Source organism: Moschus berezovskii, chromosome 6 (genome assembly GCF_049115385.1).
Source record: "Moschus berezovskii isolate FMDL1 chromosome 6, NW_MosBer_1.0, whole genome shotgun sequence".
NCBI classification, from domain to species: Eukaryota; Metazoa; Chordata; class Mammalia; order Artiodactyla; family Moschidae; genus Moschus; species Moschus berezovskii.
This window is the reverse complement of record NC_142465.1, coordinates 116,516,288-116,543,256: the sequence shown is the minus strand read 5'-3', so window position 1 is coordinate 116,543,256 and position 26,969 is coordinate 116,516,288. Positions and strand designations below refer to the sequence as shown.

The window sequence follows — 26,969 nt, the reverse complement described above, 5'->3', positions numbered from 1 at the left end:
GCCTGGTGGGCTTCCGTCTATGGGGTCACACAGCGTCGGACGCGACTGAAGTGACTTAGCAGCAGCAGCAGCCTTTTGAGCACTTTGTCCATTTACATGTTTTCTTATTTTCATTATTCCACATTATTATTATTATAAATATAAGTAAATTGAGGCTTGAAAATGCCAAGTAAATTGCCTACAGTCATTTGGATGTATGTGATGGAGCCAAGATGTAAATCTGCTAAATCTGACTTGTGAGCTTACAAGAGCCCAACCAAATTATGTTTGGACATGATGGTTTTTCTCCCAGGAGCTCAACAGCAGAGAAGGCAAGCATCATTAATCTACAGAGAAACAGAGATTACACAATTGCTCTTCATCACAGACCTCCATGGTTATTTTTCTAACATCATTACCCATGTTTTGTTTGACCCTTGAACTCCTCTCCATTTTGTAAACCAAACAGAGGAAAAGGACCCCAGGGGCCTGCAGGGGTGCATAGAAAAGCCTGGGACTCACTAGGTTTCCTTCTCACCAGCTTGAAAGCAAAGGTCCAGCAAGCGGTAGCACTCATTATTACCCTCCTACTTGAGATGACCAGCCTGATTTTGATCTACCTCTGTGGTATTAGTAACCCTCTCTAGAACCCAGAGTTTTCAAGAATGTGTCATTTAACAGGGGTGGTCTTAATTTCCCAGCAACAAGAATGAACACTTCCTATATTAAATGATTTTGCATTATCTTGCTGTATCCTCAAAGGAATCTAATTGGATAATTATTTTCCCTCTCCCCGAGATAAGGAAAGAAATCCAAACAAGAATATAATATCTCCTTTCCAAACAAACACGAGCAAAAAGAAGTTAAAAAAATCCATAAAACTCAAAGAATCCAAAACTGAAAACCTCTTCCAAGAGTAACCTGATCCTTCCTACACTCACCTCATGAGATGCTCATTCTAGTCTCAAAGACACAGGACCTACAAGCCATCCTCAGAGGATAAAAACCCTTCCAGGTGCTTTCCTTCCTTCTCTCAGGCTAATTCTTCAAAAGCAGTAACTGCAGAAAGAACAAGGAAAGGGGCAGGGAGGCTAAAGGAGGGAAGCTCTGGGGGACACGGGGAGATCCCTTACTTCCTCTTCCCCTTTTCCTGATCCAAGGACCCCTCCTTTTTCCGTTCTCCCATTGAACCTCTCCTTATTTTCTTGAACTTCCTACAGCTCCCCTGAAAAATTACAGGAATAACTCATTTCACTTACACTGCAACCCAAATTCTCAGGGCAACAGAAAATGCGTATCTCTTCTTCATATACTTGAATGTCATATTAAGAAAATACAACATGAGTAGGGGAGTTGCTATGTACTCATGAAGTGAGTAGTACAAGAATTAGACAAGTTACCTTGTTATTACTTCTGAAATCTGATCTGTAGATCTTAATATGACACAAGTAAAGGGAAACAGGTGGGAAAACAGAGGATCAGAATATAACCCAACTAGGATTATCATCCCTAAAGTGTGTTCATGTGTCCTTAACTGTCACACTCTTCCCTACCCTCACTGATATTTCTTGTTTCCGTTGTGAGGAAACGCATTCCCAGTGGGAGAGAAAGTAAAGCTCACAGCCAACGGCATCTTTGGATGCAAAGGAGACATCTTTTTTCTTTTACACTATAGAACAATATATAGTACAAAGTTAGGCTCTTTATTCAGACAGTAGAGTAAAGCACAGCAAAGTGAGAGGGTGGCGCTGTCTCCCTAGCAACAGAAAGTCTCTTAAACAAAGTCCTTGACTTCCGTCACGCAGACTCGTCCTGGATCAGGAGAAGAAAGGTTTTGACTTGATAAAAACAAAACCGGGCAGCCTGGCTACACTGTGGAAGGGTGGCTGGCTGTATGCTCTCCAGTCAGGCCTTCTGGAAGTGCTTGGTGAGGACATCGAGCAGCTCCTGCTTCTTCAGCCCGCCCTTCAGCCCGTACATCCTGCAGGCTTCCTTCAGTGCAGGCACGGTGAGCTTACCCAGCGTGCCCTTGCTGACATGGGCCTTCAGCTCCTCTTCGGACAACTCCACCTTGGGCCTTTTGCTTCCAGAACCTTCATCATCTGAGGACAGAGGTTAGGTAGGAGTGACTGGAAAGGCTCAGTGGGATCCCAGCTATACGGCGCAGGGGCCCTCACGTGATCAGGCAGCAGTTAACCATCTTCCATAAAGCTGTGACGCCCACCTAGCACACCTTGGGGAAGACGGGTGTCTCGATAAGGCAGCTTCAGTTATACACAAAATTTTTAAAGTATCACATCTAGGAGGGAGTTAGAGGTCGTGAGTCTTACCAGTTTACCCCAAACTCCTGATAATTCTGGATGAGCAAGTCATTCATTCCTTCCTTCCTTTATTCAAAAAGCATTTATACTTTCAAACTATACTACAAAGCTACAGTAATCAAATATAGTACTGGCCCTGAAACAGACACATAAATCAGTGAAGGAGATGAGAGTCCAGAAATGAACCTGCATTACACGGGCAATAAATCAATGACAAAGGAAGCAAGAATAGGGGGAAAAGACAGCCTCTTCAATAAATGGTGCTGGGGAAACTGGTCAGCTATGAGCAAAAGAATCAATTACTTTCTCACACCATACTTTAAAAAAAACCCAAAATGGATTAAAGGCTTAAATGTAAGACCTGAAACCATAAAACTTCTAGGTGAAAACACAGGCAGTATGCTCTGTAAACTGTGCGGTGCGGCCAAAAAAAAAGAAACTCACTGAACATCCATGCCCAGCTCCTTACCTTGTTTTCGCTTGGTTACTTTTCCCTCGGGATTATAATCTGGTGGGTAGACAAGTTCCTTAAACTCATCCACGAGGGAGCCCAGTCTTTTATCCATTACTTCAGTCTTGGGCACTAGAAAATAAAAACACAGTAAGAGTGGCCTGGTGAGTCACAAGCCCAGCCTCTGCCCAGTCCAAATCTACAGGGACCAGAGAAGAAAATATGTAATTGCTGAGACGGGGTGGTGTATGACGGCTCCAGGAGGCAGCTCACCTGGCCACGGAAATGTTCACTAAAAGTCTAATATTTACCAAGTAGCTTGTAACAACTGCACTTAATGAGCACAACAGCCAGGCACTCTCTTAAATGCTTTAAACTTACTATTATTTTTATTTAATCCTCCTAACAATCTCTGGGGTAGGGAAACCTCTCTCCTCATTTTACAGAGGTGGAAATTCGAGAGGTTACATTACTTTGCTGAGGTCAAACAGCGGAGAAGGGGCAGAGTTGAGAACAGGGCTAGAGCCAGGGGATTCAACAAGAGTCCCTGCCTTCGGGGCTTACAGGTGGGAGGAGAAGGAGGTAAAAACACAAATGCAGTAGAGTCCGGCAGTGCAGTGAAGGAAGGGGCCATACAGGCATGTGCGAATACGGTGGGACAGTGGTCAGGAAGGACTCTGTGCAGATAGTCTGGCAAGCTGAGACCAGTCTCAGCAGAAGGCACAGGAATGAGAGATAGCAGGTGACGCAGCTTGCAGGTGGGGTATGAGGAGGGCAGGACCAGCAAGGAGGCTGGAAAGGCAGCATGGCAAGGTCACGGAAGCCTCAGATGTCTGCCCAGGAACTAGGCCTCATGCTAAGAGTGTTGGGGAAACTTTGAAGGGCTATGAACAGGGGAGCGACATGATCAGACTGACATTTTGGATCTCCCTGCCGGCCAGCTCTGCAGAGTACGAATTGAAGGAGGGTGAGAGAAGGCTGAAGCGGTGGGGTTCAGGGGCATGCCAGGCCCAGCTGATAGTCACCACCATGACCCAGGTCCAATAATTTTTATGCTTTTAAGGCTGGCTCCTTTTGTCTAGTATGAAAAAGAACATTCATAATTGGGAAGCCAAGAAGGCCAAGCTAACAGTTCTGATCTTTTCAACCTCTGTCTACAGTCATTATTAAATCCAACCTGTTTTCCACTGGGTATTTACTGACATCGCTAAATGTCATGCATCCTCTTACGAGACATCAGAGAGTCACAGTCCAGACAGGGACCAGCAGGGAGCTCAGAGGCCAGGCAGACCTCCTCCATGCTGGGTAACAAGGTACATTTTCTGAAGGCAGAGCATGCCGTCTGATGGAGCAGCAGTGGGCACAGCGGTTCAGAGCAAGGGCTCTGGGCCAGCTCACAGGATTCTGAACCTAGATCCATCCACCACTACTACTTAGTGCCTGGGGCAAGTCACTCCCTTCTCTGCAAACCAACGATAGTAACAGCACCCATCTCATGGTCATCAGGAATAAATGAGTCAACACACAGAACAACAGTGCCCGGCACACAGCAAGCACTCAATAAATGGTACAGATTGTTGTTTTTAACTTTTACCAACATGGAGTCATGGGTGGCCTACTTCAGAGATGGATCTCAGAAGCCTGGCACTTTCTCCTCCTTTTACTACAGAACTGGCCAGATCTATTCCCAGGCAATCTAAGCTGGTCTAGAAAATCTCTCAAGCAGAGATGACCTGGACAACAAGGTCAAGTACTTAGAGCCTGCCAGGAAATGCATGCATAGTACTGGAGCAAGAAAAATTAACATTCTGAAAGCCTCGCATGAAAAGAACTTCTCAGCTCGGTAACGGCTTCCTTACACGTCAGGTCCACTGCTTGCTCAGGCTCCATCAAATCCAGCGCCAAGGCTTCCATGTTCCTGAAGTGCTGCTGCAAGACTGGGTTCTCAAAGCTGTCACTTCTATTAAAACATTAACAGTAACATGAATAAATTTTAAAAGTTAAGATGTAAATATTTAAAAAACAAAAATAAAGTTAAAAACTCAGCTGAGACAGTGCAGGCCCAAGGTCAGCTGAGAAATACACCCCAGGTAAAACAGCTGGGAGTCTTCTGTCTTGAATCAATCTCTCTCTTCCCAATTTTCAATTTATTGTCTGATGCTGAAGATCCAAAAGTGAACTTAAAAGCAAAACAACACCCGCCTATCTGTCTGGCACTGGCAACTGTGGGCTGAGACAGAAATAGAGGAGGCAGGGCCAGGGGAGGCATGTGCAGAGAAAAGATGAAGAACGGATGATGAGAGGTGAGGAGATAATGAACTTGATAGTCTTTTTTACCATATTCAAAAGCAGCATGAGAGTTAAAAGAGAAAGAACCTAGAGGCGATACAGTCCTCGACTTGAACCCTGGCTCCTGTTCCTTTTAGCTGGGTGAATCTGGACAAGTTGCCTCACTCCTCTAAGCCTCAGTTTCTTCATTTGTAAAATGGGCAGGTTCTTATGAAAATGCCATTGAATTATATAAATGAGACACTGTTGGAACTGTATGTAGACCAGTGCCTAGCACGTGGTAGAATCTTAACAATGCTTCCATTTGCCCAATAAAGGACTATACCAGGAGGTTTCCTTTGAGGAGGAAGGTCAGTTTGCCGAGAAGCAGCCCAGAGACAAAAGATGGAATGTGAAAAAATGGTGTCACTTTACAAAGGTTCTGGGAGATGGTCTACGTGCTTGTAAGGGGGAGTAACTTGAATTATATAATCATCCTTTTAACCTTGCAGCAGTTGACATTGGATTTACTTTACTTTTACTCGCTGTGTGACATCAATCAAGGAGAAGGCCATCCAAGAACCTTCTCCTTACTGCTGCTTTGTTGAGCAAACTCAACTAACCAACCTGGCTTTCTCAGCACAACAGGTCAACCAGCTATAAACACTTCGCACAATTCCACAGTTTCAATATAAGACCATTCACTCTCTGCATAGCTTTTAAAGAGTTATAAACCATCAGCTAATGGAAAATAATAAAATCATATTCTCTTGGTCTGTGTTTAAGTCGAAACTCCAGTTAGACCTTCAACTCAAGAGGCAGTTCCAGAAGAAAGCCTGTGAATAACGCGTCACTCGCCTGTACTTGAAGCGGAGCTTCTGAACAATAGCCTTCATCTTGTCTACCTGCTCTGGGTTGGCCATGACTTTTTCGGTAAAGGGCACCTTCCGTTTGTCATCAGCATAGGGTAAGAAGACGAGCTGGAAGCCTGAGGAAGAAAGGTACGTCTTCGGAGACTTGACCTAATAAAAGGCTTCAGTCACCGATCTGTTTTTCTCTCAGCCCCGATTCACCCTTTTGTGTCCTGTGCTGCTGGGGCTGACTTCCCTGGTAGCTCAGACGGTAAAGCGTCTGCCTACAATGAGGGAGACCCGGGTTCAATCCCTGGGTCGGGAATATCTCCTAGAGAAGGAAATGGCACCCCGCTCCAGTACTCTTGCCTGGAAAATCCCATGGACGGAGGAGCCTGGTAGGCAACAGTCCATGGGGTCGCAAAGAGTCAGACACGACTGAGCAACTTCACTTTCTTTTTTTTCTGCTGGGGCTAACATCCTGCAAACCCCATTTCTTCTTTATCAGCTGATTCCTGTTAGCGCCTGCCTAGCAGACTCCCTTTGGCATCTTCAAGAGGGAGGCCTGAAAGCAGGAGTGTTCCTCTTCATGTACTTCCTGTTCTGGTCCATGTCCCCCCACCGCCGAGCCAGCTTCCAGCCTTTTCCGTACACCCAGAGCCAGGTGGACAGTGCCCCTCCCTGGAGGGCTACATCCCACCATCAGCCTCTCCTCTGAGCTTCAACCTCTCCCCTTTGTTCCCCCGCCCTCAACACATACTAAATAGGAAGAGGTAAGGGTTATCAGGCTAATCCCTCTCCTATTACTGATGGGTTGCAGAAAGACTGAAAAATCTAGAGACTGAAACCCAGGTGAAGAGCCCTTGCTGGCAATGCCAAGAGGTCCGAGCAAGAGGAAGGAGCAAGCCTCTTAGCTCTCCCCAGCACTAATGTCTCCCTCTAGCGCCCACTATTGACAGTCTCCCTGAGAGCCTGCCGGCAATGGAGAAACCGGGCTTGAAGAGCCTCACCCGCTCAGGAAAACAGAGCTGAGACTACAGCTTAAGAACTGACATAATAGCTGTTCCTGAGCATTCTGATGACCAGAGTTAGAAATAGTAACACGTTCAATGACTTACTTTATCATTTTTATACAATAAACTGTGGAAAATTCTGAAAGAGATGGGAATACCAGACCACCTGACCTGCCTCTTGAGAAACCTGTATGCAGGTCACGAACCAACAGTTAGAACTGGACATGGAACAACAGACTGGTTCCAAATAGGAAAAGGAGTACGTCAAGGTTGTATATTGTCACCCTGCTTATTTAACTTATATGCAGAGTACATCATGAAGAACACTGGGCTGAAAGAAGCACAAGCTGGAATCAAGATTGCTGGGAGAAATATCAATAACCTCAGATATGCAGATGACACCACCCTTATGGCAGAAAGTGAAGAGGAACTCAAAGGCCTCTTGATGAAAGTGAAAGAGGAGAGTGAAAAGGTTGGCTTGAAGCTCAACATGTAGAAACGAAGATCATGGCATCTGGTCCCATCACTTCATGGGAAACAGATGGGGAAACAGTGGAAACAGTGTCAGACTTTATTTTTTTGGGCTCCAAAATCACTGCAGATGCTGATTGCAGCCATGAAATTAAAAGACGCTTACTCCTTGGAAGGAAAGTTATGACCAGCCTAGATACATATTAAAAAGCAGAGACATTACTTTGCCAACCAAGGTCCGTCTAGTCAAGGCTGTGGTTTTTCCAGTGGTCATGTATGGATGTGAGAGTTGGACTGTGAAGAAAGCTGATCGCAGAAGAATTGATGCTTCTGAACTGTGGTGCTGGAGAAGACTCTTGAGAGTCCCTTGTACCGCAAGGAGATCCAACCAGTCCATTCTAAAGGAGATCAATCCTGGGTGTTCATTGGAAGGACTGATGCTAAAGCTGAAACTGCAGTACTTTGGCCACCTCATGTGATGAGCTGACTCACTGGAAAAGACTCTGATGCTGGGAGGGATTGGGGGCGGGAGGAGAAGGGGACGACGGAGAATGAGATGGCTGGATGGCATCACCGACTCGATGGACATGAGTCTGAGTGAACTCCGGGAGTTGGTGATGGACAGGGAGGCCTGGCGTGCTGTGATTCATGGGGTCGCGGAGAGTCGGACACGACTGAGCGACTGAACTGAACTGAATGAAGAACAATGACTACCATCGACAGTGGCAGGCTGCCTTGGGCTAGGCATGTATGTTTATTGACTTATTTCAAATGTGAAGCAGCCTTGATAGAAAAGTATTCCAGAATTCTCATCTTTGCAGAGAAGGAACATAATCAGGAAGGTTCAATTATTTGCCCAAGTTGGCCAGCTAACAGGTGGCAGAGAAGGATCTAAAACAAAAGACACTTACTCTTACTTCAGACACTTAAGTATAAGATAAAAATCTGACTTCAAAACCCACAGTCTTTCCACCATACCGCACTGCCTTATTGTTCACAGGAGATAAACCAACTATTAAACATTACAAGGGTATCAAACAATGGTTTTTAGTAAAGAATGTGGTATCTGTGAGACCCCATGAACTTATGACAGTAACCCACGAATAGTCCCTATGTAGTCAATTCTCAACCCTGGCTGCAAAGCTGCCTTGTACAGTTGTACATGCTGTGTACTGCACAACCACATATGACAGCCTTCTCCGGCTGCTCTTCAAATTCACCTATGCAACCTTATAAAAGGGCTTCCCAGGTGGCTCAATGGGTAAAGAACCCACCTGAAATGCAGGAGACATGCATTAGATCCCTGGGTCAGGAAGATCCCCTGGAAGAGGGCATGGGAACCCACTCCAGAGTTCTTGCCTGGAGAGTCCCATGGACAGGGGAGCTTGTCAGGCTACAGTCCATGGGGTTGCAAAAGAATCGGACATGACTTTGCAACTAACAACAACAGCAACCTTGTACACAATTCCCAGGCTCCATTCCTAGAGACTCTGCTTTGGCCGGTCTGAGTTAGTATCGCATGAGTGATTCCAAAGCCTAAGCCAGGTTCAAAAGCCCTGAAATCACCTCTTCCACCTACCTGGGGGAGCCACCTGAATTTTCTGGTCATCCAGCTCCTCTTCCTGTGGCACCAAGGCCACAAAACAAGGCGGGATGTTCTGGCGCGGTGTGTATCTGCACACTGCCATGACCTCCTTCTCTAGGCACTTGGTAAGCAGAACGCTGAACAGGGTTGAGCTCCCTGGAAAACAAACATCCCAGGGTTCTACATCCTAAAGGTGTCTCCTCCTTTCTTCCCTCTTAGCCCAAGTTATAAGCCTACAGTGTCTCTTCCATTTTCTTAAAAGGACTTTTGATACTTAAGTAGGTCAGGAGTGATGGACCCAGAGTAGAGGGAAAAGTTGGGGGAGCAGAGGCACAAAAAGGAAAGGAGTAAGAGATTGGGAGCATCAAATACTCCATTTAGGACTGTGAATTATTGATGTCAGTTCACTTTCACTATCATTAGACTAATGCTATAAGCCTGAGTCGCTAATGAAAACCAGTCAGGTCCAGATCCAGGGGGTTCATTAGTTATAGCACAGAGGAATATAGGTCTGGACAGATAAACCCAGTGGCCAAGTTCAGTTCAGTTGCTCAGTTGTGTCCGACTCTGCGACCCCATGGACTGCAGCATGCCAGGCCTCCCAGTCCATCCCCAACTCCCGGAGCCTACTCAAACTCATGTCCATCGCGTCGGTGATGCCATCCAACCATCTCATCCTCTGTTGTCCCCTTCTCCTCCCACCTTCAATCTTTCCAAGCATCAGGGTCTTTTCCAACGAGTCAGTTCTTCACGTCAGGTGATCAAAGTATTGGTGTTTCAACTTCACCATCAGTCCAGTGGCCAAGTTCACACATCTCTAATTGCAACACTAAGGAAGATGCCAGGTTTGTGTTTTGTTTTTCCCAAACTCCCTATCTGATGCCTCCAAGAATTTCAAAGCAAGTAAGTTTTAAATATGCTAATCTCATATCCCCTCCTGGATAGTCACAATACGTATCAGTGCATTGTTGGTCCTAAAGAAATCTCTTTGTTTAGTCCCATGTTTCTAAAATTTATTTGAGCATGAAACACTTTCAAAATACCCAGTAACACTTCCTATTCAATTTCCAGAGCAGCCATTTGGGAAATGCTGCTCGGAAAGGAGATCAGCCCTGGGTGTTCATTGGAAGGGCTGATGCTAAAGCTGAAACTCCAATACTTTGGCCACCTCATGCGAAGAGTTGACTCACTGGAAAAGACTGATGCTGGGAGGGATTGGGGGCAGGAGGAGAAGGGGACGACAGAGAATGAGATGGCTGGATGGCATCACCGACTCGATGGACGTGAGTTTGAGTGAACTTCGGGAGCTGGTGATGGACCTGGAGGCCTGGCAGGCTGCGATTCATGGGGTCTCAGAGTCAGACACAACTGAGCGACTGAACTGAACTGAAATTGCCTTCTACATCACTTCTTCGTTTACGCATGGCCCGTGCCTCTTACCATTTATCAGGGACTCCTCAGGGTACACGAACAGGGAGGGCCTCAGGTAATGGTGCTTCTTCAGCATCATCAAGGGCTTGAAACCGATAAGAATCAAACCTGGTTCATCAAACCGCTTAAGCTCTTCTGTTTCCTCTTTTTCTAATACAATCTGGCGACTCCCATAGATCTACAGAAAGGGAATGACGAGAGCCATGTAAAGAGGCTACGCAGAGATGCAAATGGTTGCCACATGACACTAGCAAGTTAAAACCAGCGTTCTTCTAAGGGGCAGGAAGCACCTTCCTCCTACCAGTAAGAACGGACATTTATTGAGGGCTGACCAGGCACTGCACTTTTGCCACCCAGTTTATCATCTGTAACCAGAGATCAAATTGCCAACATCCGCTGGATTATGGAGAAATCAAGAGAGTTCCAGAAAAACATCTGTTTCTGCTTCATTGACTATGCCAAAGCCTTTGACTGTGTGGATCACAATAAACTGTGGAAAATTCTGAAAGAGGTGGGAATCCCAGACCACCTGACCTGCCTCTTGAGAAACCTGTATGCAGGTCACGAACCAACAGTTAGAACTGGACATGGAACAACAGACTGGTTCCAAATAGGAAAAGGAGTACGTCAAGGTTGTATATTGTCACCCTGCTTATTTAACTTATATGCAGTGTACATCATGAGGAACGCTGGGCTGGAAGAAGCACAAGCTGGAATCAAGATTGCTGGGAGAAATATCAATAACCTCAGATGTGCAGATGACACCACCCTTATGGCAGAAAGTGAAGAGGAACTCAAAAGCCTCTTGATGAAAGTGAAAGAGGAGAGTGAAAAGGTTGGCTTGAAGCTCAACATGCAGAAAACTAAGATCATGGCATCTGGTCCAATCACTTCATGGGAAATAGATGGAAAAACAGTGGAAACCGTGTCAGACTATTTTTTTGGGCTCCAAAATCACTGCGGATGCTGATTGCAGCCATGAAATTAAAAGACGCTTACTCCTTGGAAGGAAAGTTATGACCAGCTTAGATAGCATATTAAAAAGGAAAGACATTACTTTGCCAACCAAGGTCCGTCTAGTCAAGGCTATGGTTTTTCCCGTGGTCATGTATGGATGTGAGAGTTGGACTGTGAAGAAAGCTGATAGCCGAAGAATTGATGCTTTTGAACTGTGGTGCTGGAGAAGACTCTTGAGAGTCCCTTGGACTGCAAGGAGATCCAACCAGTCCATTCTAAAGGAGATCCATCCTGGGTGTTCATTGGAAGGACTGATGCTAAAGCTGAAACTACAATACTTTGGCCACCTCATGCAACGAGTTGACTCACTGGAAAAGACTCTGATGCTGGGAGCGATTGGGGGTAGGAGGAGACGGGGACGACAGAGAATGAGGTGGCTGGATGGCATCACCGACTCTATGGACATGAGTTTGAGTGAACTCCGGGAGTTGGTGATGGACAGGGAGGCCTGGTGTGCTGTGGTTCATGGGGTATCTAAGAGTCGGACACAACTGAGCAACTGAACTGAACTGAACTGAACAATTTCCTAGGCGGTAAATGTTAAAAACTCTGCTTTACAGATGAGTGTACTGATGCTCAATATTGCTCCAGGTTATACAAGTGAACTGGGTCTTGAACCAAACCACATCTGTCTGGTGCTAGAGGCTAAAGGCCTCTTTAAGCTTTTATACTTTCCCTCATGTAACAATGTGTACTAAACGCTCAGTTCATGGGGTTGCAAAGAGTTGGACATGGCTTAGTGAACAACAACAACAAACTCTCAGCACCACCCCCTGACACACAAAGGATGCTCAAACCTTACCTATTCATTGACAGGACCAATATCAGGTACTGTGAGAGGTCTCAGTTAGTATGGGAGGCAGAGACACACACACACGTGCACACACACACACATACACACACACACACACACACACACACCCTCTTTCAAGCGTCTGTTACTATCCAGTACACTTTCAAACGTCAGGCAGACACACACACACACACGCACACGCACACCTCTTTCAAGCGTCTGTTACTATCCAGTACACTTTCAAACATCAACATTTGCATTCTGATCCTAAATATGTGATTTGTAACAGAAATTAGTAACAATCAAATTTGAGTTTTATAAAAAAAACAAAACAGAGCTCTTAAGATTTTTCTTGTAGGCACAATGAGTCAAGAAAAACTTAGTAACAAGAAGAGGTACAGCCTATCAGTAAACCAACATGGAAAGCTCAGTTCAGTTCAGTTCAGTTCAGTCGCTCAGTCGTGTCCGACTCTCCGCGACACCATGAATCACAGCACGCCAGGCCTCCCTGTCCATCACCAACTCCCGGAGTTCACTCAAACTCATGTCCACAGAGTCGGTGATGCCATCCAGCCATCTCATCCTCGGTCGTCCCCTTCTCCTCCCGCCCCCAACCTTTCCCAGCATCAGAGTCTTTTCCAGTGAGTCAACTCGTCGCATGAGGTGGCCAAAGTATTTCAGTTTCAGCTTTAGCATCAGTCCTTCCAATGAACACCCAGGATCGATATCCCTTAGAATGGACTGGTTGGATCTCCTTGCGGTACAAGGGACTCTCAAGAGTCTTCTCCAACACCACAGTTCAAAAGCATCAATTCTTCGGTGATCAGCTTTCTTCACAGTCCAACTCTCACATCCATACATGACCACGGGAAAAACCATAGCCTTGACTAGATGGACCTTTGTTGGCAAAGTAATGTCTCTGCTTTTTAATATACTATCAAGGTTGGTCATAACTTTCCTTCCAAGTAGTAAGCGTCTTTTAATTTCATGGCTGCAGTCAGCATCTGCAGTGATTTTGGAGCCCAAAACATTGTTTCCACTGTTTTTCCATCTATTTCCCATGAAGTGATGGGACCAGATGCCATGATCTTTGTTTTCTGAATGTTGAGCTTCAAGCCAACCTTTTCACTCTCCTCTTTCACTTTCATCAAGAGGCTTTTGAGTTCCTCTTCACTTTCTGCCATAAGGGTAGTGTCATCTGCATATCTGAGATTATTGATATTTCTCCCAGCAATCTTGATTCCAGCTTGTGCTTCTTCCAGCCCAGCGTTCCTCATGATGTACTCTGCATATATGGAAAGCTAGCTACCTCCATAATGGAAGGGGAAATTTCTTGTCATCTTCTCCTTCTGAAAAGTAGGGTTAGACACTCTGGCCTGAAATTTGTGCTCCAAAAAACATCTCAAGGGTTGAATCAAAATAATATCTAATTTTAGTCACTTAGTTGATCCTCCTAGGTCTTGAACTTATACAAAATTGCTCTCCCACATTTCGCATAATTAAAAAGGAAGGATGACTCATTCAACTTTAATTTAAGATATCAAATCTTTCTCCACGGATGTATTATATTCAACATGCTGAGATAAACCATAATGGAAAAGAATATATATATACACGAAAATGAGAGTTGCTCAGTCATGTCTGACTCTTTGGAACCCCAAGGACTGTAGCCTGCCAGGCTCCTCTGTCCATGAAATTCTCCAGGCCAGAATACTGACGTGGGCAGCCTTTCCCTTCTCCAGGGGATCTTCCCAAGCTAGGGATTGAACCCAGGTCTCCCACACTCCAGGCGAATTCTTTACCAACTGAGTCACCAGGGAATTCCAAGAATACTGGAGTGGGAACTTCCTGACCCAGGAATCAAACCTGGGTCTCCTACATTACAAGTGGATTCTTTACCAGCTGAGCTACCAGGGAAGCCCTATATGTAATTGAATCACTTTGCCATACAGCAGAAATTAACAGAATATTGGGACTTCCCTGGTGGTCCAGTGGCTAAGACTCCACACTCCTAATGCAGGGGGCCTGGGTTCCAGGGGGCCTGGGTTCTAGTTTGGTCAGCAAACTAGATCCCACGTGCCACAACTAATAATAGTCTGAATGCTACAACTAAATAATAAAGATCCTCCATGCCACAACCAGAAGATCCTTCATGCCACAAGGAAGATCAAAGATCCTGCAACTAAGACCCAGCACAGCCGAATAAATTAAAATCTTTCTACAGATTAAACAAAGGTAACAGGATGAGACATAAGGTTCTACATTCTTAGTTTGTCTTTGAGATTAAGAAAGGCATGCATATATCATTTCAAAGCATAGGAAAAACTGTGGTTAGTTTGGAAAAAAAAACTCTCCCTAAAAAAAAGAGTACACTTCACATCTAACACACTTCACACTTTCCCTAACTCATCTCCCTTGTTGCTGCTTAGTCACTAAGTTGTGTTCAACTCTTGTGACCCCATGGACTACAGCCCGCCTGGCTCCTCTATTCATGGGATTTCCCAGGCTATCCTGGAATGGGTTGCCATTTCCTTCTCCAGGGAATCTTCCCAACCCAGGGATCAAACCTGGTCTTCTGTATTGGCAGGCGGGTTCTTTACCACTTGAGCCACTAGGGAAGCCCTAAAGCACAGTGGCAAAGAATCTGCCTGCCAATACAGGAGATGCAAGAGACTTGGGTTTGATCCCTGGGTTGGGACGATTCCCTGGAGTAGGAAATGGCAATCCACTCCAGTAATCCTGCCTAGGAAATCCCATGGACAGAGAAGCCATGGTGGGCTACAGTTTATGGGCTGCAAAGAGTTGGACGAGACTGAGTACACACAACTCACCTACCTAGTCAACTATAAAACCCTTTCTGCCATTGCACTGAGCAAGGAATTAGACTGTTAAGACTCAGAGTAGAATGTGCTGAGTGATTGAGGGCTGAAGTTTTCACTGACAACTCTTTCAAATAACTGGTTCTAACTTTCTAGCCCCTAAGGTATTACTGATCCAGATGCCATATTCCAAAGGGTAATAACAACAACTTGGCTGGAAAGATGCACACGTGAAAGTTATTTAGCTGGTGAGACTGATCCTGTCTCCCTCCTCAGTAGTTCAACAGGACAAAATTCAGTTAGGAAGGAAGACCTACCTGGGACCTCTTGGTGTCACTAGGCAAAAGCAAACTGCCTGTATTTACATTAAATGTCCGGGTCTTGGTTTTCACTGGTTCATTGGTTTCACGATAAAGCCTCACTGGAGAAGGTCTGTAAGCCTTCTGGACCATATTATAAATGCCAACAGTGAGCGCTACATCTTTGTTGAGTTTAAGCTTCAACCTGAAGGAGAGAAAAATTTTTAAATTTGGACTGAAAGATTATACTTTCCTATCTAAAATCATGGCTCCCAAGTCCTGATTTGTTTTATGCCGTCCAATAATTCAAGCTCTTTGAATACAAACATAAAACATTTTAATAATACAATGGAGTTTGCTATAATACATCTCAGGGTCTGTACCACAAAAAATTAAGTTTCAGAACATATTGTTAATTCCTTAAAATAATGATAAAGAATGTATTGTAATGACTTTTTAAATTGAGTCTAGCCATTTACTAAATCAATTTACAGCTATTCTCTCATTTAATCATCATCATAACCCTGTAAGTACTATGTTATCTGTGCTTTCTGCTTGTCTGGTATACCTTCCCTCTTCTTTTAACCGTGAAACCCCAATTTTTCTTTGGGAATCTCCCTTTAAAATGTCCAGTAAAGTACTGTGCCCTACCCTGACCAAAGGATGGGCATATCTGGTCTAGGTTCAAGCCATCAGACTTGTTCCTGAGAATCTAGAGACAGAGAGCTTAGTATGGTGCCTGGCACATAATAATCATGCAATAAAATAATTACGTTATTTTATTATAGCAAGGATAAGTGTAATAATTTTCTAAGCCTTAGGCAATTAGTTCTCAAATAGCTCCAATTTATTATTATTCATATCCAGTATCCTATAATGACTCTTTCACAAAATAGTAAGACTAGCTATCATTTATAATTACATTATTCCTTTTAATCATCACAGCAGTCCTTTAAGAAGGAACCATTTTTGCTCCCATTTTACTGACACTCAGAGCAGCTACATGATTTACCCCCAGGCCACACAGCAAAGGGGCCAGGACTAGAATTCAAGTCAATCTGACTCCATAACCTACTTTCAACTATTGTTTCATCCTCCCTGCCACTTCCACCAATATGTTAGATTTCCAAACTGTAGTAGTAACAATATTCCACTGTTTCAGGAAGAAGGGGAAGGTGATAGGGTGCTTATTTGAGGAAAAAGAGAAATTTCCCCCCTCTTTCCTTGGGGGAAAGAGAGACCAACGACAAAACTATAACTATAGCAAAGAAGTGCATCTTGGTTTCCTTAAAAAACTTCACGGGTTTTCTAGTAGAACTGTAATTTTTGGAAATAGCTCAAAAACTACCAATGGTCTCATTCTTCTATACTGAGGAAAGCTGTCTAAAATCAAAGTCTGATGCTCTTCAGTAAGAAACACTGAAGAGGCTTTAGGATTCTAATCCTAAATTCTCTAAAAGAAGATAATCCAACCTTCTGGTTCCCATGGTTCAGATGGTAAAGAATCCACATGCAGTGCAGGAGACCCAGGTTCAATCCCTGGGGCTGGAAGATCCCCTGGAGAAAGGAATGGCAACCCACTCCAGTATTCTTGCCTGGAGAATTCCATGGACAGAGGAGCCTGGTGGGCTCCAGTCCATGGGATCCCAAAGAGTCAGACATGACAGAGCAACTAACACTTTCCCTTTTTCATTTTTAATAAGAAACCAGAAAAACACAACAACAATGATAATAACTAACATGCACTGAGTTTTTGTTCTATACGAGGTACTATTGTTATCCCCCATCTACAGAGGAGAAAAAAACCGGCAATGTCCTAGAGAGTGCACCTGGGGACACCGTTAGGCCACAGTTGTTTACCCCAGAGTGGAGAGGTGTGTTACTTCGGACAAACAGCATACCTGCTCTTTCTAGAGAAAGGAAAGCAAATAGCTTGTGTCATCATGAAATAAAGCACATTTTTTTAAGAGGAACACAGTGAGGCAGTGGTATAACCCAGAGCTGGTCCAACCCAGAGCTAAGTTGCCAAGAAGGTCAAAGCCATGCATGGCTCATGATTAGTTAGGGGCCTTGAAGGCACTGACCCAGGCTGAATACCCACCTGTAGAGCACACGCTTCCTGGTCTCCTTGGCGCGAACCTTTCTCAACAGGTCTTCGAGCTTGCTGGACTCCTCAAAGTGAATCCCTGTGTCCTCATCCTCTGCTACGATAATATCTCTGTAGAACAGGGATATGGCAAAGCCGCCACGTTTCCTTAGGTGCATCAAGTCAAGGCAGATGCCTGGGGCAAGGACAGACCAAAGTGAGGGGAGGCAATTCCCAGCAGGGACAAATATGCTAAATAAACGCTTCCAAAGACTAGACTGATGATGAACACGTTCAGGACTTAAAGAAGTGGTTAAGGGGACCAGCTGCTCTAATGACTTCAGAACAGTCATTCAAAGAACCACCATTCGCGGTGGCACTGAAGTCAAGAAAAGCTCGCTCTGGTAGAGTCCCGTTTTCTCTGGGAATGTTACATAAGGGTCTCCCCTAGCTTCCCTTTATTTTTTCATTTTCCTCTGAAGGGTGAAAAGCAAATATTTGACATCAGCTATAAAGAAGCAATAAAACACGACTTAGCAACTAAACAATGACCAAAAAAAAAAAAAAAACAATGGAAGGGACTTCCCTGGTGGTTCAATGGTTAAGATTTCACGCTTCCATCGCAGGGGGCATGAGTTCAGTCTCTGGTTGGGAAACTAAGATTCCCACAAGCCACACGGTGTGACCAAATAAATTAATTAAAGACTGGGAGCCTCTCCTTTGCGGAGAGGGTGTACTATCCTTTGTTTGCTGAATAAAACTGAGCTGTAATGGAGCTGCTAAAAAACAAACAAACAGAATGAGAATACCAACCTGTGTCCCGGAGATCCGCAGCTTTGGTCCTGGCCCGGCTGGCTTTGGCACTGTCATCACCGTGGGGGTCATCTTCATTGGTGAAAAGCATGATCCTCTTATGGCTCATCTTGAACTGGACGTCGCTAAAGAGGTTGGCACAGACCCACAGCACTTCACTTAAGGAGTAATCAGATCCGTGGCCAATTTGGTCTTGGAAATATTTCTTCCCCTCCTGCCCCTTAAACTTGTCAAGCTCCTGCACTCGTTTAGCACCTGCTCGGAGACAGGGAGTTAAATGGGCAGAAAAGTCAGAATGGTGTCAGTGGCCACAGTTACAAAACTAACGGAAGGGCCTGGGGGCTCTTCCTCACCCAGAGCTGATTAACCCATGCAACAAAGGCCCACATCCCAGTAAGAACCCCCTTGTGCAGGGAAGCGTACTCCCAGGCAAGATGTCATTGCTTCCTCCTCCACTGCCCTCCTTGTGCATGGCAGTGACCTTCTCATATAAAGGGGAAAAGTTGATCACAGAATACTACTGACCTGGATTATCCAATTCCTGTAAGACGTAAATGTTTTTGAAATTCACTGAATTTCTGTCCTTCTTGGTGCCATAGAACACCACTGCCAACAGGTCTCGATCACTGCTTATGATTTTATTGGTGTATACGCTCCGGATACACTGAGAAAATGGAAACGAAATATCAGTTAATATTATTCACCACTAAACTTAAGCTCCACAAGTGCCTCACACATAGGAGGGCACTTGATATATGTTTGCTGAATTTGTACACGGCCTTAGAGTAAGGCGTGACTCCTTCCTTCAGGAAACTCACAAACCAGTGAGAATGCTGGCCATTTACATTATGACAACAAAAGGCAGATTGTGATAAACATAGAACAGAAGTATAAGCAGTTCCTACTATAATAAATCAGAGAATTGAAACCAGGTATATACCCAGGAAGGAAACTCTACTATAGGGAAATAAAAATAAATAAATAAAAGCCCAGCACTAGAATCAGAAAACCAAGAATTTGAGTCCCAATGATGTCATTTACTTAATTGGCTGAGTTTAGACAGGCCACTTTATCATTTCTCTAGTAGCTTGATACCAAGAAACAAAATATACATGTATAAAATTTAAGCAAATGTTAAGTATATGTGACCTGGGGGCTTCCCTGGTGATCCAGTGGTTAATGACTTAGCGATTAAACCACCACCACCACCAGTGGTTAAGAATCCACCTACCACTGCACAGGACCCAGGTACTATCCCTGGTTCGGAAGATCCCACATGCTGTGGGGCAACCAGGCCTGTGCCCCACAACTACTGAAGCCCACGCACCTAGACACCATGCTCTGTAACAGAAGAATGAGAAGCCCAAGAACCCCAACCAGAGAGTAGCCCCCAATCCCTGCAACCAGAGAAAAGCCTGCAAGCAATGAAGACACAGAGCAACCAAAAATAAATAAATAAATAAAATGTTAAAAAAAAAAAAAGTATATGTGACCTGAAATAAATCTGTAACTACCAATGGCATTTTTTGAAATAGAATTTGCTTAGTTACACTTTTAAAGACATCAGTATCCCAGGAAAGTTCTAGTCATCCATTTAAACTAAAGCTGCTGCTGCTGCTAAGTCACTTCAGTCGTGTCCAACTCTGTGTGACCCCATAGACGGAAGCCCACCAGGCTTCCCCATCCCTGGGATTCTCCAGGTAAGAACACTGGAGTGGGTTGCCATTTCCTTCTCCAATGTGTGAAAGTGAAAAGTGAAAGTGAAGTCGCTCAGTCGTGTCCGACCCTTAGCGACTAAAGCTAGCATCTGATAAATCAATGTCTCATAAGTGGGTTAGTCCTTGACAAAATTAAGTTTCTGATTCTGCAAAGCTGAGGAATAAACCAACCCTGGCAACCCCCCTCCATATCCTGCTTGAGACTACCCAGTCTTCCTCCTTAGCAACTCTCTCCTGGAATGCAGAACTTATATACGGCATGTCTAGTCATTGACAGTAATCTTCACGGCAAGTAGTCATTTTTTAAATTTAAATTTTTTATTTATTAAGTCTGAAGACAATTAAAATCTTTAAGGTAATCATTTCTATAAATATTTTAATCTATTCTTTGAGCACTCTACAAACTTCTACAAAAATCTGGTGAGGGTTTCTTCATGTTCTAAAATAAACTACATACACAGCACATACAAACTAAAATAGAAAATAAGTAAATGTTTTTTTATTGCTCCTTATCAAATACATTATGTTCATCTGTGAATGTTTCACATAAGAAACCTCTCTTTGATTCCCAACTACAAAAATATGAGAAACAAGATATACAATAAATCCTTAGAAATTCTTCTCTGTGAAGAAATAACAACATGTTTTAATTGAGGTGAAATTCACATAACAAAACTAACCATTTTAAAGTGAACAATTCAGTGTTCAACTAATGCACTCACAATGTTGTACAGCCACCACCTCTATCTGTTAACAGTTACCAAATATTTTCATTATCCCAAAAGCAAACCCCATACCCATTAAGAAGTTGCTCCCCATTCTTCCCTCCCCCTCCAGCCTGGGTTATTACCCACCTGCATACTCTGTGGATTATCTATTCTGTATTTCATATAAATGCAAACATACAGTATGTGACCTTTTGCCTGGCTTCTTTCACTTAATGTTTTCAAGGTTCAGTCACCTTATAGCTTGTATCAGTATTTCATTCTTTTTTTATGGCTTCAGTCCATTTGGCTTCCCTGGTGGCTCAGTGGTAAGGAATCTGATTGCCAATGAAAGAGACTCAGATTTGATCCTTGGGTCAGGAGGATCCCCGGGAGAAGGAAATGGCAACGCACTCCAGTATTCTTGCCTGTGAAATTCCATGGACAGAGGAGCCTGATGGGCTACAATCCATGGGGTCACAAAAGAGCCAGAACAACTTAGTGACTAAATAACAACAATAATATTCCACCTACATACAAACTCCAATACTTGGGCCATTTGATGCGAAGAACTGACTCACTGGAAAAGACCCTGATGCTGGGAAAGATTGAAGGCGGGAGGAGAAGGGGATGATAGAGGATGAGACGGCTGGACGACATCACTGACTCGATGGACACGAGTTTGAGTAAGCTCTGGAAGTTGGTGATAGACAGGGGAGCCTGGCGTGCTGCAGTCCATGGGGTCACAGAGTAGGACACAACTGAGCAACTGAACTGACTGACTATATGTAAACATTTTGTTTATCCATTCAAAAAGTTTTAGAATGAGATAGGGAGTGGTAACATGAATGATTAAATACCTTAAAATTGTATACTTCAAAATGGTTATGAAATTACCCTAATTTTGTTACGTGAATCACACCTCAATCTAAAAAATGAAAATATTTAATTCTGACAATTTGACACAGCAGGTACTATTTCCATTTTACAGATGAGAAACGTGTAAGAGCTTTAGCAACTCTTAATATCATACAGTTTGTAAATGGCAGAATCAGGATTTGAGAAGCTGTTTTTTATTTAATTGGGTAAACACCCAGGAGGGGAACTCTTGGGTCAAATAATAAGTCTATGTTTAAGCTTCTGAGGAACTGCCAAACTGTTTTCCACAGCAGCTGATCCATTTCACATTCCCACCTGCAACGTATGAGGGTTCCAATTTCTCCACATCCTCGACAACACTTCCTATCGTTCTTTTTTTTTTTTTTAATTACACCAGTTCTAGTGGGTGTGATACCTCATTTCAGTTTTGGTTTGCACTTCTCTAATGCCTAAAGATGTCAGGCATCTTTCCATGTGCTTTTGGACACTTGAACATCTTTAGAGAAATGTATATTCAAGTCTTGTGCTCATGTCTAAATTAGGTTGTCCGGGGCGTCCCTGGTGGTACAGTGGATGAGAATCCTCCTGCCAGGGACTTCCCTGGTGGTCCAGTAGCTAAGAATTTGCCTTGCAGTGCAAAGGACATGGGTTCCATCCCTGGTAGGGGAACTAAGACCCCCACATGCCATGCAGCAACTAAGTTCATGTGCGCAGCTAGAGAGCTCGAGTGCTGCAACTAAGACCAATGCAACCTAATAAATAAATAAATATTAAACACACAAAACAATCTACCAATGCAGGTGACATGAGTCCAATTCCTGGTGGAGGAAGATCCCACATCCCAAGGACTGCCTAAGCCAGTGTACCATAACGACTGAGCCCAGGCTCTAGAGCCCAGGAGCCAAAATTACCGAGCCTGCATGACCTGGAGCCCATGTGCTGCAATGAGAAGCCCCCGCAATGAGAAGCCCTTACGGCATAAACAGAGAGTAGCCCCGCCTCGCTGCAACTACAGAAAGCCTGCATGCAGCAATGAAGATCCAGCACAACCAAAAACAAAATTAATAAATAAAAACTAGGTTGTTTGTCCTCTTGTTGTAATAATCTTCCGCAATCACAAGTAATACTCGGCTTCCACATAATTACTTACAAAAGGACTTATTTCACAGCATAATTGTTGGAACGTCTTTCCTTCCTTTACACAAACATCTCTAGAGAAACAGGAGCCCACTTCTACTGCCAGAGCTAACACAGAAGGTGGGAGCAACGTATTCCCAGGATCAGAAGTTCAAACCCAAAATAGAACGGGCCTGCTCTCCAACTCTTGCTCCTCTTTTGCAGCTGCAAGTATAGGTAGCCATCCTAGGAGGCTAACCACCACTTATTAATCCAAACTAACTTTTCTAAGAGTCTACATTTTTTAAAGTAGTGTTAATACTTTTTTGTTTGTTTAATTAAATGAAAAGGTAGTCTCACCTGGATGCTCATGTCAAAAGGAGTCAACTCATCTTCGTCCTGAGATTCAAACATGGCCCTGGAAGCATCAACCAAGAAAATCAAACTATCTCTTCCTGAATATGAAATATCTCCTATGGGGGAAAAAAATTTGAAGGAAATATTTGCAGTTGTTTCACATTTATCATGTTTATTATTTATATAAAACAAATAGAAAAAACCCCATTAAGCAAAACTATAACCTGATGAATTAGTATAAGATGAACACCCCTAGGGAATTCCTTTGTGGTCCAGTGGTTAGGACTCCATGCTTTCACTGCTGAGGACATGGGTTCAATCCCTGGCCAGAGAACTAAGATTTGGCAAGCCATGCTCACACAGTGCAACCCAAAAAAAAAACAAAAAAAACAAACAGGCAAACATTCTTAAAATCAACACCACATCAGAAAATTGAATCTTGCCAGTCACCACTGGAGCCCTCTCCAGGTCCCCATCCAATTTTAACACCCACCTTCCTCCCAAGAGTAACCACCACCCTGACCTGTGGTAATCATTTTTCATTATTTTTCTTTATAGTTTAATCATCCAAGCCAACATTCCTACATACTGGTTTTGACTTTAAAAAAAGTTTTTAAAGCCTCTTAATCCATGGATAGCCCTCTGTCTTTTGTCTCTTATTATTTATTTGCCAAAGAACCTAGATATTATGTCATATAGTTTTCCACCTTCTGGATTTTGCTTGACTACATTCTTTTGATGTAGATTAACATAGTTCGGTCTTTTCCACAAAGGACCTACAGAGGCTTCATCGGATTTGGTTTTCTTTCTTTTTTTCTGGCATGATTACATTATAGGTGATGTTGAGTTTTTCATTAAAAGACATATAATATCTCCCTTTTGACTATGCTGCTTCCTAATGCAATAAATTTATTTACCCATCTTTTCTAAAGCAATAGAGCAATACGTGTAAAGAGCCTTAAAGAAAAATTCTACCTTGAGCCAATGAATTTTACTTCTTAGGAATCTATATTAAGAAAATAAGATACGGAAAAACCCTATGCAAAAATCTCCACAATGATGTTTATTAAAGTAAGAAACTGAAAACTAAAATGTCCAAAGGAAGGTAGACTGAAAAAAAATCACAGCACATTTAAAATGAGTCAGAGAGGCTATATTTGCAGTTACATGTAAAGATATATCTACAGTACAGTAAAGAAAAAAGGCACACAAAGTTATGTTTAAAATTCTTTTTGAAAAACGTAAATTTTGAAAGTATAAATTTAAAAGGAAAAAATATAAGCACTATGATTACAATTATATAAAAATTAGATACAAACAAAAACAGACTATATATACTTAGGAAATACATAGTCTGAAAGATATAGGAAGGAAATACGCTAACTGCCAAAATGCTAGTAATGGCTGTGTAAGGGTGGTAGATTATGTAGATTACAGATCTTTCATTTTTTATATTTCTTATATTTCTCACTTTTAATAAAAATACTTTAAAATTTTCTACCCAGGACTTAAATTAACCAGTATGTAGAGTACATGATTTCCTAAAAGAAATGAACCCTGAATATTCATTGGAAGGACTGATGCTGAAGCTCCAATACTTTGGCCACCTGATGCAAAAAGTCAACTCACTGGAAAAGACCCTGACGCTGGGAAAGACTGAAGGCAAAAGGAGAAGGGGGCAGCAGAGGATGAGATGGCTAGACAGCACACTGCCCCAGTGGACATGAACCTGAGCAAACTCTAAGAGACAATGGACAGGGGAGCCTGGCGTACTGTAGTCCACGGGGTCACAAAGAGTTGGATGCAATTTATTAACTGGACAACAGACATGCAACACTTGTTTCTTTTCCTTTGGCCTATGTTACTGTGTTGCCTGAACACATACTCCCAAAACACCAGGCTAAGGTGAGGGAATGACTCTTGTAATTGTGTTGCGAACATTTACTCTTTGGTTGCTGCAGTTATTGTAGGGTGAAAGCATTTTTGCACTGAGGTCCAAGAATGAGAAAAACTACTTTCCTGGGTGAGGAAGGGTCTTACCTGAGCCACCTAAAGTGACCCTTAATACCAATGTTTCAGTGTAATTTATTGGAGCTAAATCTATCAGTGCCCAGCAATAATTTAAGACTAGGGATGCACCATAGACTAGAGCAGGACCCGAATAAAAGTGCATAGGCCTTCCCTGGTGGCTCAGCTGGTAAAGAATCGGCCTGCAATCTGGGAGGCCTGGGTTCGACCCCTGGGTTGGGAAGATCCCCTGGAGAAGGGAACGGCTTCCCGCTCCAGTATTCTGGCCTGGAGAATTCCGTGGACTGTATAGTCTATGGGGGTCGCAAAGAGTCATACATGACTGAGCAACTTTCATTTTCGCTTTCAGAGCAGCTCTGCAAAGTTCAAAGGGAGGAAAGCACTGGAGATTCTCTGAGGAGAGAAGGGTGGGCCAGGAGGCAACAAGGGTCATCCAGCAGAGATAGGCAGGGAAAGTCTTTAACACACACACAATGGTACATGTTAATGAAAGTCACTTACCACCTGCTTCAAGGCCCTCTTCTTGTTCTTCTTCCTCATCACCCTGATTTTTGTAGTAAGACTCCCACCCTGACATGTTGTTACTGCTCACTAGGTGAAAGAAAGCGAAGATCAGTAACAAAGTAAATTTAAACCTAAAACTTATCCACTCCTAGGCTCCTTTGAGATCTGTCCTAAAGGCTACAGGTTCAGTTCAGTTCAGTTCAGTCGCTCAGTCGTGTCCAACTCTCCGCGACCCCATGAATCACTGCACGCCAGGCCTCCCTGTCCATCACCAACTCCCAGAGTTCACTCAAACTCATGTCCACAGAGTCGGTGATGCCATCCAGCCATCTCATTCTCTGTCATCCCCTTCTCCTCCCGCCCCCAACCTTTCCCAGCATGAGTCTTTTCCAGTGAGTCTCTTTACAGGGCAGACACACTGAAATCATAATCACAGGAAACTCGCTCTGATCACATGGACCACAGCCAAATGTGGGAATAACAAACCACTTCAGTATACTTGCCTTGAGAATCCCATGAACAGTATCAAAGGGCAAAATGATAGGATACTGAATGAGGAATTCCCCAGGTCGGTAGGTGCCCAGTATGCTACTGGAGATCAGTGGAGAAATAACTCTAGAAGGAATGAAGGGATGGAGCAAAAGCAAAACCAATACCCAGTTGTGGATGTGACCGGTGATAGAAGCAAGGTCTGGTGCTGTAAAGAGACTCACTGGAAAAGGCTACAGGTTACTTGTGAGAAATGTGGATGGATCCTGCTGCCTGGAGTGCTTGGTAATTGAGCTGCAAAGGTAAACGGGCATGGGGACCATTCCTGAAGCAGCCTCTCCTGAGCTATATCCCTTAAGGACGATTCAGCGCCGCTGACCCGGGATAACCCCCATAATGGGTGTGCTTGGGTAGCCTGACGTAGTGGTCCAGTCCCGCCTCCGGCATCATCTGGACTGGAAATTCCCAGTCCAGGGTACTTCGTCTTTTAGCAGACCCACTTATCCTCACCCCGCCCCCAAATCTTCCCCAACTCCTCAGCCAGCTATGCCCACTGAAGTCTCAAATGAAGCGGCCCTCCAAGGCCAGGTGCCGCTTTCTCCCCGGAGGAAGAAACGGAGATCAGAGGCTGTCTCCTCGACCCCCTCGGGCCTGCACACTCCTGGCTGACACCGTCCCACGGTGAGGCTACGAGGGGCTCGCAAGACTGAACAGGCAAAGCAGAATGAAGCCAGCCCTGGCCAGCAAGCAACAGAGAACAGCCCCTTCCGCCTACCTTGACCTCAAGGAAGAGATCAGTTTGGGCAGAAGGCGGGGCGCCGCGCACGCGCAAGCTCCTGTTCTTGCACCCAATCAACGCCGCTTACGTCATCACGCACAGCGCGCCCCGTTCAGCAAACATGCCCACTCCCACAAGGCGCTTTCCACACCGGACCCGAACTACCACCACGCAGTCTGCGAAGCCCCGCCCCCGTCCG

General features: G+C 44.0%; 1 protein-coding gene across 3 annotated transcripts; it reads right to left on the bottom strand.

Annotated features, from left to right (window-relative positions):
* Positions 1 to 1,661: 1,661 nt before the first annotated feature.
* Positions 1,662 to 26,822, bottom strand: XRCC6 (X-ray repair cross complementing 6). Of its 3 annotated transcripts, none has more exons than XM_055395792.2 (13): positions 26,768 to 26,822; positions 25,501 to 25,590; positions 22,975 to 23,087; positions 18,723 to 18,861; positions 18,198 to 18,452; positions 17,400 to 17,580; positions 15,317 to 15,503; positions 10,380 to 10,548; positions 8,934 to 9,095; positions 5,878 to 6,007; positions 4,611 to 4,711; positions 2,770 to 2,883; positions 1,662 to 2,081 (listed from the first exon to the last, which is right to left on the bottom strand). In XM_055395792.2, the coding sequence occupies exons 2-13, from the start codon at positions 25,574 to 25,576 to the stop codon at positions 1,885 to 1,887; spliced, it is 1,824 nt and encodes a 607-aa protein (XP_055251767.1). In that variant the 5' UTR covers positions 25,577 to 25,590; positions 26,768 to 26,822; the 3' UTR covers positions 1,662 to 1,884. The 3 variants fall into 3 exon arrangements, with proteins under 3 accessions (XP_055251767.1, XP_088693650.1, XP_055251768.1); XM_088837524.1 differs by lacking the exon at positions 26,768 to 26,822 and adding an exon at positions 26,003 to 26,761 and having other exon boundaries at positions 25,501 to 25,586; XM_055395793.2 differs by lacking the exon at positions 26,768 to 26,822 and adding an exon at positions 26,160 to 26,761.
* Between the last annotated feature and the right edge of the window lie 147 nt (positions 26,823 to 26,969).

Excerpts from the sequence above, each read along its gene's own strand:
- XRCC6 (XM_055395792.2), bottom strand. The coding sequence starts at position 25,576 with ATGTCAGGGTGGGAGTCTTACTACAAAAATCAGGGTGATGAGGAAGAA. Across the intron at positions 10,549-15,316 it reads GTGACACCAAGAGGTCCCAG|ATCTATGGGAGTCGCCAGAT; the intron begins GTAGGTCTTCCT and ends CCCTTTCTGTAG. Across the intron at positions 2,082-2,769 it reads AGTAACCAAGCGAAAACAAG|ATGATGAAGGTTCTGGAAGC; the intron begins GTAAGGAGCTGG and ends CTCTGTCCTCAG.